General features: G+C 43.5%; 1 protein-coding gene across 3 annotated transcripts in view; it reads left to right on the forward strand.

Annotated features, from left to right (window-relative positions):
• Positions 1-15,595, forward strand: part of nhsb (Nance-Horan syndrome b (congenital cataracts and dental anomalies)) — a 268,921-nt gene that overhangs the window by 227,153 nt on the left and 26,173 nt on the right. For 2 of the 3 annotated variants that reach the window (XM_034194618.1, XM_034194626.1), the window contains exons 6-8: positions 9,638-9,682; positions 9,974-10,036; positions 11,346-11,538. In XM_034194618.1, coding sequence (XP_034050509.1) covers positions 9,638-9,682; positions 9,974-10,036; positions 11,346-11,538 — 301 coding nt within the window. The remainder of the gene's footprint in view (positions 1-9,637; positions 9,683-9,973; positions 10,037-11,345; positions 11,539-15,595) is intronic. The other variant, XM_034194631.1, reaches the window with a different exon arrangement.

The raw sequence follows: 15,595 nt of genomic DNA on the forward strand, positions 1-15,595 counted from the left end.
ACACAGATCAGATCTCGTCACTTGCAATACAGTGCATCCTGAAAGTATTCACAGTGCTGCACTTTTTCCACATTTTGTTATGTTACAGCCTTGTTGCAAAATAGAGTAAATTCATTTTTCCTTCAAACTTCTCAACACAATACCCCATAATGACAATGTGAAAAACTTTTTTCTTTTTGATTTTTGCAAATTTATTTTAAAAATGAAGAAATCACATATGCATAAGTATTCACACCCTTTGTTCAATGTTTTGTTGATGCACCTTTGGCAGCAATTACAGCCTCAAGTCTTCTTGAATATGATGCCACAAGCTTTGTGCACCTATCTTTGGGCAGTTTAGCCCATTCCTCTTTGCAGTACCTCTCAAGCTCCATCAGGTTGGATGGGAAGCGTCAGTGCACAGCCATTTTCATATCTCTCCAGAGATGTTCAATCAGATTCAGGTTTGAGCTCTGGCTGGGCTACTCAAGAACATTTACAGAGTTGTCCTGAAGCCACTCCTTTGATATCTTGGCTGTGTGGGTGATTGTCCTGGTGAAAAACAAAAGAGCGCTCTGGAGCAGGTTTTCATCCAGGATGTCTCTGTACATTGGTGCATTCATCTTTCCCTCAATCCTGACTAGTCTCCCATTTCCTGCTGCTGAAAAACATCCCCACAGCATGATGCTGCCACCATCATACTTCACTGTAGGGATGGTGCCTGGTTTCCTCCAAACATGAAGCCTGGCATTCACGCCAAAGAGTTCAATCCTTGTTTTTCATGGTCTGAGAGTCCTTCAGGTGCCTTTTGGCAAACTCCAGAGGGGCTGCCATGTGCCTTTTGCTAAGGAGTGGCATCTATCTGGCTACTCTACTATACAGGCCTGATTGGTGAATTGCTGTAGAGAAAGTTGTCCGTGTGGAAGGTTCTCCTATCTCCACAGAGGAATGCTGGAGCTCTGACAGCATGACCATCGGGTTGTTGGTCACCTCCCTGACTAAGGCCCTTCTCTCCCGATCAGTAGGTTTAGACCGGCGGCCAGTTTTAGGAAGAGTCCTGGTGGATCTCAGCTTCTTCCATTTATGGATGATGGAGGCCGCTGTGCTCATTGGGACCTTCAAAGGAGCAGAAATGTTTCTGTACCCTTCCCCAGATTTGTGCCTCGAGACAATCCTGACTTGGAGGTCTACAGACAATTCCTTTGACTTCATGCTTGGTTTGTCCTCTGACATGCACTGTCAACTGTGGGACCTTATATGTAGACAGGTGTGTGTCTTTCCAAATCATGTCCAAACAACTGAATTTACCCAAGATGGACTCCAATTATGCTGTAGAAACATCTCAAGGATGATCAGTGGAAACAGGATGCACGTGAGCTCAGTTTGGCAAAGGCTGTGAATACTTATGTACATGTGATTTCTTTTATATATATATATATATATATATATATATATATATGCCAATTGCACGCTCCCTCAAATCTTGCGACATCTGTGGCATTGTGCTGTGTGATAAAACTTCACCTTTCAGAGTGGCATTTTATTGTGGGCAGTCTAAGGCACACCTGTGCACTAATCATGGTGTCTAATCAGAGCTTTAATTCATTTGAAAGCTTGTCTCTTAGTCTTTTCCATCCAAATTGGAAGTCCCAAAAACCAGTTTTATTTGTTATTATCTATCGTCCACCTGGTCGTTACTGTGAGTTTCTCTGTGAATTTTCAGACCTTCTGTCTGACTTAGTGCTTAGCTCAGATAAGATACTTATAGTGGGCGATTTTAACATCCACACAGATGCTGAGAATGACAGCCTCAACACTGCATTTAATCTATTATTAGACTCTATTGGCTTTGCTCAAAAAGTAAATGAGTCCACCCACCACTTTAATCATATCTTAGATCTTGTTTTGACTTATGGTATGGAAATAGAAGACTTAACAGTATTCCCTGAAAACTCCCTTCTGTCTGATCATTTTTTAATAACATTTACATTTACCCTGATGGACTACCCTGCAGTGGGGAATAAGTTTCATTACACTAGAAGTCTTTCAGAAAGCGCTGTAACTAGGTTTAAGGATATGATTCCTTCTTTATGTTCTCTATTGTCATATACCAACACAGAGCAGAGTAGCTACCTAAACTCTGTAAGTGAGTTAGAGTATCTCGTCAATAGTTTTACATCCTCATTGAAGACAACTTTGGATGCTGTAGCTCCTCTGAAAAAGAGAGCTTTAAATCAGAAGTGTCTGACTCCGTGGTATAACTCACAAACTCGTAGCTTAAAGCAGATAACCCGTAAGTTGGAGAAGAAATGGCGTCTCACTAATTTAGAAGATCTTCACTTAGCCTGGAAAAAGAGTTTGTTGCTCTATAAAAAAGCCCTCCGTAAAGCTAGGACATGTTTCTACTCATCACTAATTGAAGAAAATAAGAACAACCTCAGGTTTCTTTTCAGCACTGTAGCCAGGCTGACAAAGAGTCAGAGCTCTATTGAGCTGAGTATTCCATTAACTTTAACTAGTAATGACTTCATGACTTTCTTTGCTAACAAAATTTTGACTATTAGAGAAAAAATTACTCATAACCATCCCAAAGACATATCGTTATCTTTGGCTGCTTTCAGTGATGCCGGTATTTGGTTAGACTCTTTCTCTCCGATTGTTCTGTCTGAGTTATTTTCATTAGTTACTTCATCCAAACCATCAACATGTTTATTAGACCCCATTCCTGCCAGGCTGCTTAAGGAAGTCCTACCATTATTTAATGCTTCAATCTTAAATATGATCAACTTATCTTTGTTAGTTGGCTATGTACCACAGGCTTTTAAGGTGGCAGTAATTAAACCATTACTTAAAAAGCCATCACTTGACCCAGCTATTTTAGCTAATTATAGGCCAATCTCCAACCTTCCTTTTCTCTCAAAGATTCTTGAGAGGGTAGTTGTAAAACAGCTAACTGATCACCTGCAGAGGAATGGTCTATTTGAAGAGGTTCAGTCAGGTTTTAGAATTCATCATAGTACAGAAACAGCATTAGTGAAGGTTACAAATGATCTTCTTATGGCTTCGGACAGTGGACTTATCTCTGTGCTTGTTCTGTTGGACCTCAGTGCTGCTTTTGATACTGTTGACCATAAAATTTTATTACAGAGATTGGAGCATGTCATAGGTATTAAAGGCACTGCGCTGCGGTGGTTTGAATCATATTTGTCTAATAGATTACAGTTTGTTCATGTAAATGGGGAATCTTCTTCACAGACTAAAGTTAATTATGGAGTTCCACAAGGTTCTGTGCTGGGACCAATTTTATTCACTTTATACATGCTTCCCTTAGGCAGTATTATTAGACGGTATTGCTTAAATTTTCATTGTTACGCAGATGATACCCAGCTTTATCTATCCATGAAGCCAGAGGACACACACCAATTAGCTAAACTGCAGGATTGTCTTACAGACATAAAGACATGGATGACCTCTAATTTCCTGCTTTTAAACTCAGATAAAACTGAAGTTATTGTACTTGGCCCCACAAATCTTAGAAGCATGGTGTCTAACCAGATCTTTACTCTGGATGGCATTTCCCTGACCTCTAGTAATACTGTGAGAAATCTTGGAGTCATTTTGATCAGGATATGTCATTCAAAGCGCATATTAAACAAATATGTAGGACTGCCTTTTTGCATTTACGCAATATCTCTAAAATCAGAAAGGTCTTGTCTCAGAGTGATGCTGAAAAACTAATTCATGCATTTATTTCCTCTAGGCTGGACTATTGTAATTCTTTATTATCAGGTTGTCCTAAAAGTTACCTAAAAAGCCTTCGGTTAATTCAAAATGCTGCAGCTAGAGTACTGACGGGGACTAGCAGGAGAGAGCATATCTCACCCGTGTTGGCCTCTCTTCATTGGCTTCCTGTTAATTCTAGAATAGAATTTAAAATTCTTCTTCTTACTTATAAGGTTTTGAATAATCAGGTCCCATCTTATCTTAGGGACCTCGTAGTACCATATCACCCTAATAGAGCGCTTCGCTCTCAGACTACAGGCTTACTTGTAGTTCCTAGGGTTTGTAAGAGTAGAATGGGAGGCAGAGCCTTCAGCTTTCAGGCTCCTCTCCTGTGGAACCAGCTCCCAATTCAGATCAGGGAGACAGATACCCTCTCTACTTTTAAGATTAGGCTTAAAACTTTCCTTTTCGCTAAGGCTTATAGTTAGGGCTGGATCGGGTGACCCTGGACTATCCCTTGGTTATGCTGCTTTAGACGTAGACTGTAGGGGGGTTCCCATGATGCACTGTTTCTTTCTCTTTTTGCTCTGTATGCATCACTCCGCATTTAATCATTAGTGATCGATCTCTGCCCCCCTCCACAGCATGTCTTTTTCCTGGTTCTTTCCCTCAGCCCCAACCAGTCTCAGCAGAAGACTGCCCCTCCCTGAGCCTGGTTCTGCTGGAGGTTTCTTCCTGTTAAGAGGGAGTTTTTCCTTCCCACTGTTGCCAAGTGCTTGCTCACAGGGGGTCGTTTTGACCGTTGGGGTTTTTCATAATTATTGTATGGCCTTGCCTTACAATATAAAGCGCCTTGGGGCAACTGTTTGTTGTGATTTGGCGCTATATAAAAAAAAAGTTGATTGATTGATTGATAATCAGCATCTTGTTATGGCACACCTGTGAGGTGGGATGGATTATCTCAGGAAAGGAGAAGTGCTCACTATCACAGATTTAGACTGGTTTGTGAACAATATTTGAGGGAAATGGTGATATTGTGTATGTGGAAAAAGTTTTAGATCTTTGAGTTCATACAAAATGGGAGCAAAACCAAAAGTGTTGCGTTTATATTTTTGTCGAGTGCATATATTTGCAAAAATTTAAAACAGAAACTTTTTTTCATATTCTCATTATGGGGTACTGTATGTAGCATTTTGGGGACAAAAAAAATTAATTTCACCTGTTTCGGAATAAGGCTGTAACATAGCAAAATGTGTAAAAAAGTGAAGCGCTGTGAATAGTTTCTGGTTGCACTGTAATTAATTTAGACAGACAATCCAACCCAGTCTCACCTCAAGTCGTGATTCAGCAGCACGAAATATACATTAATCTATTGGTTCATGATATTGTGACGAAAATTGCCTCATTTTTGTCACGGCAGTACGAATTCATTCTAATACATTCTGTGACGGCTGCATGAAATTAAAAGTGAAGCGGAGGGTCGGGTGGTTATGGTTAGGGTTGGGGCAAGGAGTAGGATTAGGTTATGGTTAAGGTTATGGTTGGGGGCAGGAGTAGGCTTAGTAATAGTGAGTTTAAAAAAACCCCAGTCACGAAAATTTGACTCATTTCATCGCAGGAGCACGAAAAAAAAGTGACACTAAGCTGGACAATCAGTGGGATCAGATTTGAATCAGCAATAAATGTTGTGTGTTGGGGGGTGTGGCTGGATGTTTTGGTGTTCTTTTCTTTGCTCCTCAGGTGGCATGGAAACTGATTTGTCTGTGGAGAAGGTGCTGGCTGAAGAATCCTCACCCTCATCAACATCATGTGCAGCACCTGTGACTGGTGCTCACATGCAACCTTAAAGACTTTCAGCTGAAGCAGATAATTGGATGGCGTTCTGCTTTTAAGGCATGTGTGATTCAAGCAGAACTGCCGGGAACTCGACCTTGTGATGTTCGTTTGTGAGACGCTGAGGACCGCGCCTGGGTTTGACACATCGAGCCCGTGAAGCAAGGAAGGGTGAGGACACATGCTGTCAGCACACATTAAAGGTAATTAAGTATTTGACTAATTGTTGATAGTAACTTGGTGTTTTGTTACACAGTATACTTGAATTGTGATGAGAATTGTGCAGCTTGCTTCTCACTGCTGTGGCGTGCAGGATAAGTGATCCTCCACTTGTTGTGAAAAGCTGCTCATTTGCATAAAGATAAAAAGTACAGACCTGAATGTGTTGCTGATAGCGTGTGTCTTTTGAAAGATATTGTTGTAACTGCTGACTTACCTCACATCTTCTTTGCTTCACAGAGAGTCAGTTTGTCGTGTCCACCTGGGGGGTGTTTGTCTGGTGGTAGTGGGTCCAGGAGCGCCGGGCTTTGATCCTTACGGGCGCTGGAGAGCGTGCCAACAGTCACTCCTCCAGAAGGACGTTGGTTTTGGTTTTGTACATTTTATATAGGCACAGGTGAAAAATAAATTGTTTTTGTTGTTGGAACCGCTTTCTGGTTATTTTTAGCGCTGGGTTCTGTCTGACGCAGGTTCGCTCCTCAATCCGCGTCGACACATAACAGTAGTTCCCGGCCATTCCATAATGGACCCAGCGGCAGAAGCGGTTCCTTTTGTCGAAAAAGTTCAAGAACACTTGGAGAACATACGGGAGCAATTACAGCATCTCGCGAACCAAATTAAACAAACAGACGCCCGTGTTACGGAGCTTGCAGCGCAAGCCGTTCTGCTTCCTGCTGCTCCAGCTGCGGCACTATCGATACCAGTGCCGATAACTCCGTCACCCACAGGTTGGAACGCCGCAGTTTTACGAGGCGTATTTGTAGATGGGTTGGGTGAGTCACTGAAAGACGAGCTGGTAGTCCGTGACGAGCCAAACGAATTAGATGAGCTAATATCGTTGGTGATTCGTCTAGATGATCGGATGAAGGAGCGTGGACGCAAGAGAGGACGCCCATCAGAGCGGGTTTTTTCGCCTCGGGGCTTTCCCCGACACAGATCTGGGCCGCCTCTTCTTTGCCCCACTGAGGCTCCTCCGACGGGACCTCTGGCTCCTCCTGTTGAGGAGCCCATGCAGCTCGGACGAGCAGAGATTACTGTATTGCCCCGACATGTAAATGTCAAGAGAAATAATGGTGACGTGTCTCCAAGTGTTCCGGGACAGGCAACATAACACACATAAAAAAAAATAAAAAAAAATCTAGCACGGGTAAATGTTTTTTCCTTAAATAGGGGTTATAATTGTATGGGGAGTCAGAGGCGTATCTGGTGGAGTGACTGTTAGGCGGTTGGAAGTCCGCCTGAGCTCACGTCATTATTAATTTTTTATGTGTTTTTAGGTATTTTCTGTTTGGGTTGTTGGGTCGTTTTATTTTGTTGTTTTTTATTTCTCTACATCCCTAACCCCAACCTCACTTGCCCCAAGACCGTTTGTCTTGTGGGTGGTGGGGTGGTGCAGGTTGGTCACGCTGAGCATTCTCAGAAGACCTCTGCACCTAGGGGGGGGGGTGTTAGAGGCGTTTTTTTTTGGTTTGGTTAGGGCCCGGTTCCACTCCAGCCTCGGTGAGCCTTTGTACCGTTCGTCATTGGTGTTGCCGGGGTGTGGTGCAGCGGAGACTTACCTCAGTCGGAGGGGTGGGCCGATCTGTTGCCGTTCGCCATTTCGGTAGTTCCACCCCTCCCGAGAGGCTGGGGTATGGTCGAGTTGGGGCACCGGACATATTTCCGGTTCTCTGCTGCGCCTTGGGGTTGGAGCTGGGTTAGTTTTTTTTCTGTTCCCTTCTCCGGCTTGATATTTTGAGCCGTTCGCCAAAATTGAGCCGCCGAAGGCTCTGGGAGGGACCTGGGGTCTTTCGCGGTGCCGGGGAGGGTAACAGGGTTTACAGTCATTTTATATGGTAGTCCTCCGGGGGTTGATGTTTGATTTTGTTCTGTTTCCTTCCGGGTTCCACCTCCAGGGTTGATGGGACGGTCCTCTGGGGGGGAATTGGCTTGGGGCCAACTGGCCAAGTGTGACCGGGTCTGGGGTTCCGGGGTTGTGGGGAGGGTACCTCCTGGGGTTGATGGTACGGTCCCCTGGGGGGCGCCGTTTTGCTCCATGTATACCTGGGGACCTGTGTGGGATCATGGTTCTGGCTGTTCCTCCTGGAACTGGCGATGAAGGCCTTCTGGGGGGGGGGTTGGACTCTGCAGGTCATTCTGGGGGGGTTGTTTATTTTTCTTTTATGCATTTCTGTTTGTATTGTGTTTGTGGGGCTGTGTTGGGTTTTGGCGTTTGGGAGTTTTTCTTTTCTTCCCGGGGTTTGATGGGACGGTCCCCTGGGGAGGTTTTGGGTGGGTTTTATGTTTTTTTTCTGTGTGTTGGAGTGTATTGGGGTATGTTTTGGGGCTTTGTTGATTCCAGCCGGCCTTCCAGCTGCGGTGCCTGTCCTGCTGTCTGTGGTGGACCTTGGGAGCGTGGTGCTGTCTACTTCCTGACGTGGACCCCGGAGGGAGGTGCTGTTCTCGGCTCTGGTCTGTTCGGTCGCCGGGAGGCTTCCCGTTGATGGGGGGGTACTGTTGTGTGTTGGGGGGTGTGGCTGGATGTTTTGGTGTTCTTTTCTTTGCTCCTCAGGTGGCATGGAAACTGATTTGTCTGTGGAGAAGGTGCTGGCTGAAGAATCCTCACCCTCATCAACATCATGTGCAGCACCTGTGACTGGTGCTCACATGCAACCTTAAAGACTTTCAGCTGAAGCAGATAATTGGATGGCGTTCTGCTTTTAAGGCATGTGTGATTCAAGCAGAACTGCCGGGAACTCGACCTTGTGATGTTCGTTTGTGAGACGCTGAGGACCGCACCTGGGTTTGACACATCGAGCCGTGAAGCAAGGAAGGGTGAGGACACATGCTGTCAGCACACATTAAAGGTAATTAAGTATTTGACTAATTGTTGATAGTAACTTGGTGTTTTGTTACACAGTATACTGGAATTGTGATGAGAATTGTGCAGCTTGCTTCTCACTGCTGTGGCGTGCAGGATAAGTGATCCTCCACTTGTTGTGAGAAGCTGCTCATTTGCATAAAGATAAAAAGTACAGACCTGAATGTGTTGCTGATAGCGTGTGTCTTTTGAAAGATATTGTTGTAACTGCTGACTTACCTCACATCTTCTTTGCTTCACAGAGAGTCAGTTTGTCGTGTCCACCTGGGGGGGTGTTTGTCTGGTGGTAGTGGGTCCAGGAGCGCCGGACTTCTCTCCTTGCGGGCGCTGGAGAGCGTGCCAGCAGTCACTCCTCCAGAAGGACGTTGGTTTTGGTTTTGTACATTTTATTTAGGCACAGGTGAAAAATAAATTGTTTTTGTTGTTGGAACCGCTTTCTGGTTATTTTTAGCGCTGGGTTCTGTCTGACGCAGGTTCGCTCCTCAATCCGCGTCGACACATAACAATAAATCTGATTTGAAAGGACAGCCTGATTATCCGCTCAGTCAAAACACAACAGATTACGGTATATTTAAGGGTAATACTTAATAGTTGTTATTGGCTTTCTTTCTGCAAGATAAAAGGAATGTTTTTCATGAGCCACGACAGGTGAATTTTGAGGCTTCATGACCTCTGTGCATTGTCACAACTTCACATGTCTGTGACTGTGGTTGAGGGACAACATAAAATGACCTCACAGAGGCTCATTTGAAACCATTTTGTGTCAAATTACATGTCCTCCAGTAGGTGGACATATATATAACATCGTGGAACCAATTAGGCAAGTCAGCACCACCATCCCAAGGAGGACTTCTCTGCACACATGGCCCAGTGCACACTCCTGATCAACCGGTCCTATTTAATATAACACCAGTCTTGCACATTATAACTACTTCACCAATAAATACTCTAGGTTTTTACTGAAAGATATCAAACTGTTGGTGTCTGAACACTCTTAACTAATTGTTTGTCCTGCTGTAACAGGCGAGAGAAGGGAGAGAAGCAGACATTCAGACCATCCAAAGAAAGGTAACAAACATTGAATTATTCCATTGCCAAAAAATTTTTTTACAGCTTCATACATAAAGGTTATATGAGGGTGAGAATTTAGAAAACCTTTAGCCCTAAACTGTGAAAGGAAAATGCTTAATTTTGAAGAAATAGCGCCATTCATGATGTGAGGAACCTGTCATCCATCCTTCATATTTGACTTTGCTTTAGTCTTTTATTCAGTGCGGTTTAATGGGTTTTTTTAATCACTCATTGATCACAAAACCATTGTTTTGTTGTCTTTTCTTTTGTTGTATTTTGTGTTCATAGTTTGAGTGCTTTTACTCACTTCATCCTGTTGAAGGTTGCATCTTCATTCCATGGAACAGAAAGGTTTGTGCACTGATCAGTGGAATAGTTCAGGCCTTATCTTCTGTTTCCTATTTTTGACACCGTTTGGATGTTCCATGGCTGTAATGTGAGCGACAATATTTTGATGATCATTTTTCATGATCCTTTTTTTCTTCTTTCCACTTGTCCACTGATGTCGTCATGTAGTACTCAACAAAAATATAAACGCAACACTTTTGGTTTTGCTCCCATTTTATATGAGATGAACTCAAAGATCTAAAACTTTTTCCACATACACAATATCACCATTTCCCTCAAATATTGTTCACAAACCAGTCTAAATCTGTAATAGTGAGCACTTCTCCTTTGCTGAGATAATCCATCCCACCTCACAGGTGTGCCATATCAAGATGCTGATTAGACACCATGATTAGTGCACAGGTGTGCCTTAGACTGCCCACAATAAAAGGCCACTCTGAAAGGTGCAGTTTTGTTTTATTGGGGGGGGATACCAGTCAGTATCTGGTGTGACCACCATTTGCCTCATGCAGTGCAACACATCTCCTTCGCATACAGTTGATCAGGTTGTCAATTGTGGCCTGTGGAATGTTGGTCCACTCCTCTTCAATGGCTGTGCGAAGTTGCAACTACGAACTGGAGTCAGGTTGAAACCCAGATGAGGACGACGAGCATGCAGATGAGCTTCCCTGAGATGGTTTCTGACAGTTTGTGCAGAAATTCTTTGGTTATGCAAACCGATTGTTTCAGCAGCTGTCCGAGTGGCTGGTCTCAGACGATCTTGGAGGTGAACATGCTGGATGTGGAGGTCCTGGGCTGGTGTGGTTACACGTGGTCTGCGGTTGTGAGGCTGGTTGGATGTACTGCCAAATTCTCTGAAACGCCTTTGGAGACGGCTTATGGTAGAGAAATGAACATTCAATAAACGAGCAACAGCTCTGGTTGACATTCCTGCTGTCAGCATGCCAATTGCACGCTCCCTCAAATCTTGCGACATCTGTGGCATTGTGCTGTGTGATAAAACTGCACCTTTCAGAGTGGCCTTTTATTGTGGGCAGTCTAAGGCACACCTGTGCACTAATCATGGTGTCTAATCAGCATCTTGATATGGCACACCTGTGAGGTGGGATGGATTATCTCAGCAAAGGAGAAGTGCTCACTATCACAGATTTAGACTGGTTTGTGAACAATATTTGAGGGAAATGGTGATATTGTGTATGTGGAAAAAGTTTTAGATCTTTGTGTTCATCTCATACAAAATGGGAGCAAAACCAAAAGTGTTGCATTTATATTTTTGTTGAGTATATAATACTTGTTTGTCTGTTTCTTACAGGCTACCTCGACAGTGGAGGGTGAAGGCAGTGATTCTTTGGGGGCTCACAGACCCAAGGTTTCTGTCCCCAACCCTCCCTCCAACCAGGAGAAACAGACAAACTGGTCCAAGGAGAACGTCCCACCATCAGATCAAAAGACAACTGATGACAGTAATTCCACTTCCTCCTGCATCATCCCAATCAATGTCACAGGTACTTCTGTGGCTCTGCAGACCCTGCGCAGTAATGTGACCTTCACCGCTTCCTCTGGCATGTTCTCTGGTCAAAGAGGAATTTACTAAATTACAGTAATGTTCAGAATAATAGTAGTGCTATGTGACTAAAAAGATTAATCCAGGTTTTGAGTATATTTCTTATTGTTACATGGGAAACAAGGTACCAGTAGATTCAGTAGATTCTCACAAATCCAACAAGACCAAGCATTCATGATATGCACACTCTTAAGGCTATGAAATTGGTCTATTAGTAAAAAAAGTAGAAAAAGGGATGTTCACAATAATAGTAGCATGTGCCGTTGACACTACAAACTCAAAACTATTATGTCCAAACTGCTTTTTTAGCAAACCTGTGAATCACTAAACTAGTATTTAGTTGTATAACCACAGTTTTTCATGATTTCTTCACATCTGTGAGGCATTAATTTTGTTGGTTTGGAACCAAGATTTTGCTCATTTACTAGTGTGCTTGGGGTCATTGTCTTGTTGAAACACCCATTTCAAGGGCATGTCCTCTTCAGCATAAGGCAACATGACCTCTTCAAGTATTCTGACATATCCAAACTGATCCATGATACCTGGTATGCGATATACGAGGTCTGTGAGAAAAGTATCTGACCTTTTTATTTTATGCAAAAAATATATGGATTTGATTCATATGTTTTTATATCAGCCAAGCTTGAACCTTCGTGCGCATGCGTGAGTTTTTTCACGCCTGTCGGTTGCGTCATTCGCCTGTGGGTAGGCTTTGAGTGAGCACTGGTCCACCCCTCTTGTCGTTTTTTCATTGCGAGGAAGTGGCGGAATGATTTGGGCTTTGTTCCATTAGAATATTTCAGAAACTGTTAGAGACAGGCAGCTGGAGACCATTTGGAAAATTCACATGGCTTTCGGTGAAAATTTTATGGGCTTCACAGAGATTAAGGAGTGTTACTACCGCTTTAAGGACGGCCCACAATGGTGCACGGCGCGCCGTGCTCCAAGCCGCGATCGACAGGCAGAAACCACCACATCATTTCTAAACGGATGGCAGTATGGATCCGGGACCATCATGTGCAATTTCTCTGGTTATCACAAAAGCTGGACATCAGCCATTTTCACTTTTAACAAGAGATTTTGTCATGGAAAGCCGTGCAGAGGCTTCACGCATCACGACGGATTCGCTGATGGAGCGAGACAAAGAACACCTCCGTTTTAGAGTGTCAGAGGACAAGTTGGGACATGCCTATCTCGGCTTTCAGTGACTTACCAGTCGAGTGAGTATAAGAGAAATTGTGGAGAGCTGGGCATGACAGAGGAATGACGCAACCGACAGGTGTGAAAAAACTCACGCATGCACACGAAGGTTCAAGCTTGGCTGACGTAAAAACATATGAATCAAATCCATATATTTTTTTGCATAAAATAAAAAGGTCGGATACTTTTCTCACAGACTTCGTATAGGTCCAACACCATAGTAGGAGAAACATTCCCATATTATGATGCTTGCACCACCATGCTTCACTGTCTTCACTGTGAACTGTGACTTGAATTCAGAGTTTGGGGGTCGTCTCACAAACTGTCTGTGGCCCTTGGACCCAAAAAGCAGGCGAGTGTGAAGCGTCCGGGATGAAAATCAGCACCTCCAAATCCGAGGCCATGGTTCTCGACCGGAAAAAGGTTCTTTGCCCTCTTCAGGTCGGTGGATTGTCCTCGCCTCAAGTGGAGGAGTTTAAGTATCTCGGGGTCTTGTTCACGAGTGAGGGATGGAGATTGATAGATGGATCGGTGCAGCATCTGCAGTGATGCGGTCGCTGTATCAGACTGTCGTGGTGAAGAGAGAGCTGAGTAGGGGGGGCAAAGCTCTCGATTTACCGATCAATCTACGTTCCGATCCTCACCTATGGTCATGAGATTTGGCTCATGACCAAAAGAACGAGATCGCGAGTACAAGCGGCCGAGATGAGTTTCCTCCACAGGGTGGCTGGGCGCTCCCTTAGAGATAAGGTGAGGAGCTCGGTCACTCGGGAGGAGCTCGGAGTCGAGCCGCTGCTCCTCCACATCGAAAGGAGTCTGTTGAGGTGGCTCTGGCATCTTTTCCAGATGCCCCCTGGACGCCTTGCTGGAGAGGTGTTCTGGGCACATCCCACTGGGAGGAGGCCCCGGGGAAGACCCAGGACACGCTGGAGGGACTACATCTCTCGGCTGGCTTGGGAACACCTTGGGGTTCCCCTGGAGGAGCTGGGGGAGGTGTGTGTGGATCGGGAGGTCTGGGCAGCTTTGCTTGAGCTGCTGCCCCCGCGACCCGACTCTGGATAAAGTGGAAGAAAATGGATGGACTTTGCGGGGGATTCTTGCAAATAAATTAGCTTCACACAGGCGTCTTCTAACTGTCATAGCACTTACAGGTAACTCCACTGTCTTTGATCATCCTGGAGCTGATCAATGGGTGAGCCTTTGCCATTCTGGTTATTCTTCTATCCATTTTGATGGTTGTTTTCTGTTTTCTTCCATGCATCTCTGGATTTTGTCAATTTTAAAGCATTGGAGATCATTGTAGATGAACAGCCTATAATGTTTTGCACCTCCATATAAGTTTTCCCCTCTCCAATCAACTTTTTAATCAAACTACGCTGTTCTTCTGAACAATGTCTTGAACGTCCCATTTTCCTCAGGCTTTCAAAGAGAAAAAAGCATGTTCAACAGGTGCTGGCTTCATCCTTACATAGGGGACACCTGATTCACACCTGTTTGTTCCACAAAATTGATGAACTCACTGACTGAATGCCACACTACTATTATTGTGAACACCCCCTTTTCTACTTTTTTTTTTTTTTACTAATAGCCCAATTTCATAGCCTTAAGAGTGTGCATATCATGAATGCTTGGTCTTGTTGGATTTGTGAGAATCCACTGAATCTACTGGTACCTTGTTCCCATGTAACAATAAGAAATATACTCAAAACCTGGATTAATCTTTTTAGTCACATAGCACTACTATTATTCTGAACACTACTGTACATAACAATCAAGCAAAATTGGGCTAACTTGCCAACTCACAACCAAACAACACAAAGTTTGGAAGGGAGACAAAATTGACCTTTAGGTCTCCTTTCTGGCCCCAGACATTATGTCAGGCCTGGGAGCATGTGCTGTTGCTGTACGGTACCACATCCATCACACTAATGAACCACCTTGGGTCCTGGATGGCAACCACGCAAGCAGATTACCAGCCCATACCCACCGCCCCAAAGCAGCCATGTATCTGTCACCGCTAGGTGATTTGTGGGCATCCTCTTGCCATTTTCCCATTGATGGGGTCCTCAATAATGAGGCACCTCTGCTGCATCACACCCCGAGAAATGTGCCACACACCCAAAATGTGGCATGCAAAAATACGCAAACATGCAGATATTACCTTTTATATATATATATATATATATATATATATATATATATATATATATATATATATATATATATATATATATATATATATATATATATATATTTCACATTTTCATTTATATCACTAATCTATTTGATGTTTTTGGAGAGAGTAATATCTTAAAGCTAAGGGAGACAATTCCAAAAATTATGTTTTTATCCACAGTAACAGTAAAAAAAAATAAAAAAAATCAATAAGCCACTTGACAAGAAAGAAAGAAACTATAATTTATCACACCACTTCCAAATTTAGCAACCAGCAATTCAGTTCAATTAGTGCAGTACCGAAAATGGCCACTAAGAGTCAGTTCTGTGTCACAAATGAGGTGGAAGAGGACACACTCTGTGCCTCAGAATTAGAAGCAATATCTGTCTTTTTTTTATAACTGATGCTACACTAATTACTGGTAATTACAGAAAAAGTGAAGGGACCATGGATAAACCTGAACTGAATGAACTAGCAAGTTACTAATTTAACTTCATTAAACCATATATGAAATGTCTATACTCATAAGCAGAGGACTCATAAACCACTTGCAATTGGTTTACATCCCAAATATTTGATTATACACAGACAATTGACTTCAGGAGGCAGCGTGAGGTCCACT

The sequence above is a fragment of the Thalassophryne amazonica genome, chromosome 2 (assembly GCF_902500255.1).
Source record: "Thalassophryne amazonica chromosome 2, fThaAma1.1, whole genome shotgun sequence".
Classification (NCBI taxonomy): Eukaryota; Metazoa; Chordata; class Actinopteri; order Batrachoidiformes; family Batrachoididae; genus Thalassophryne; species Thalassophryne amazonica.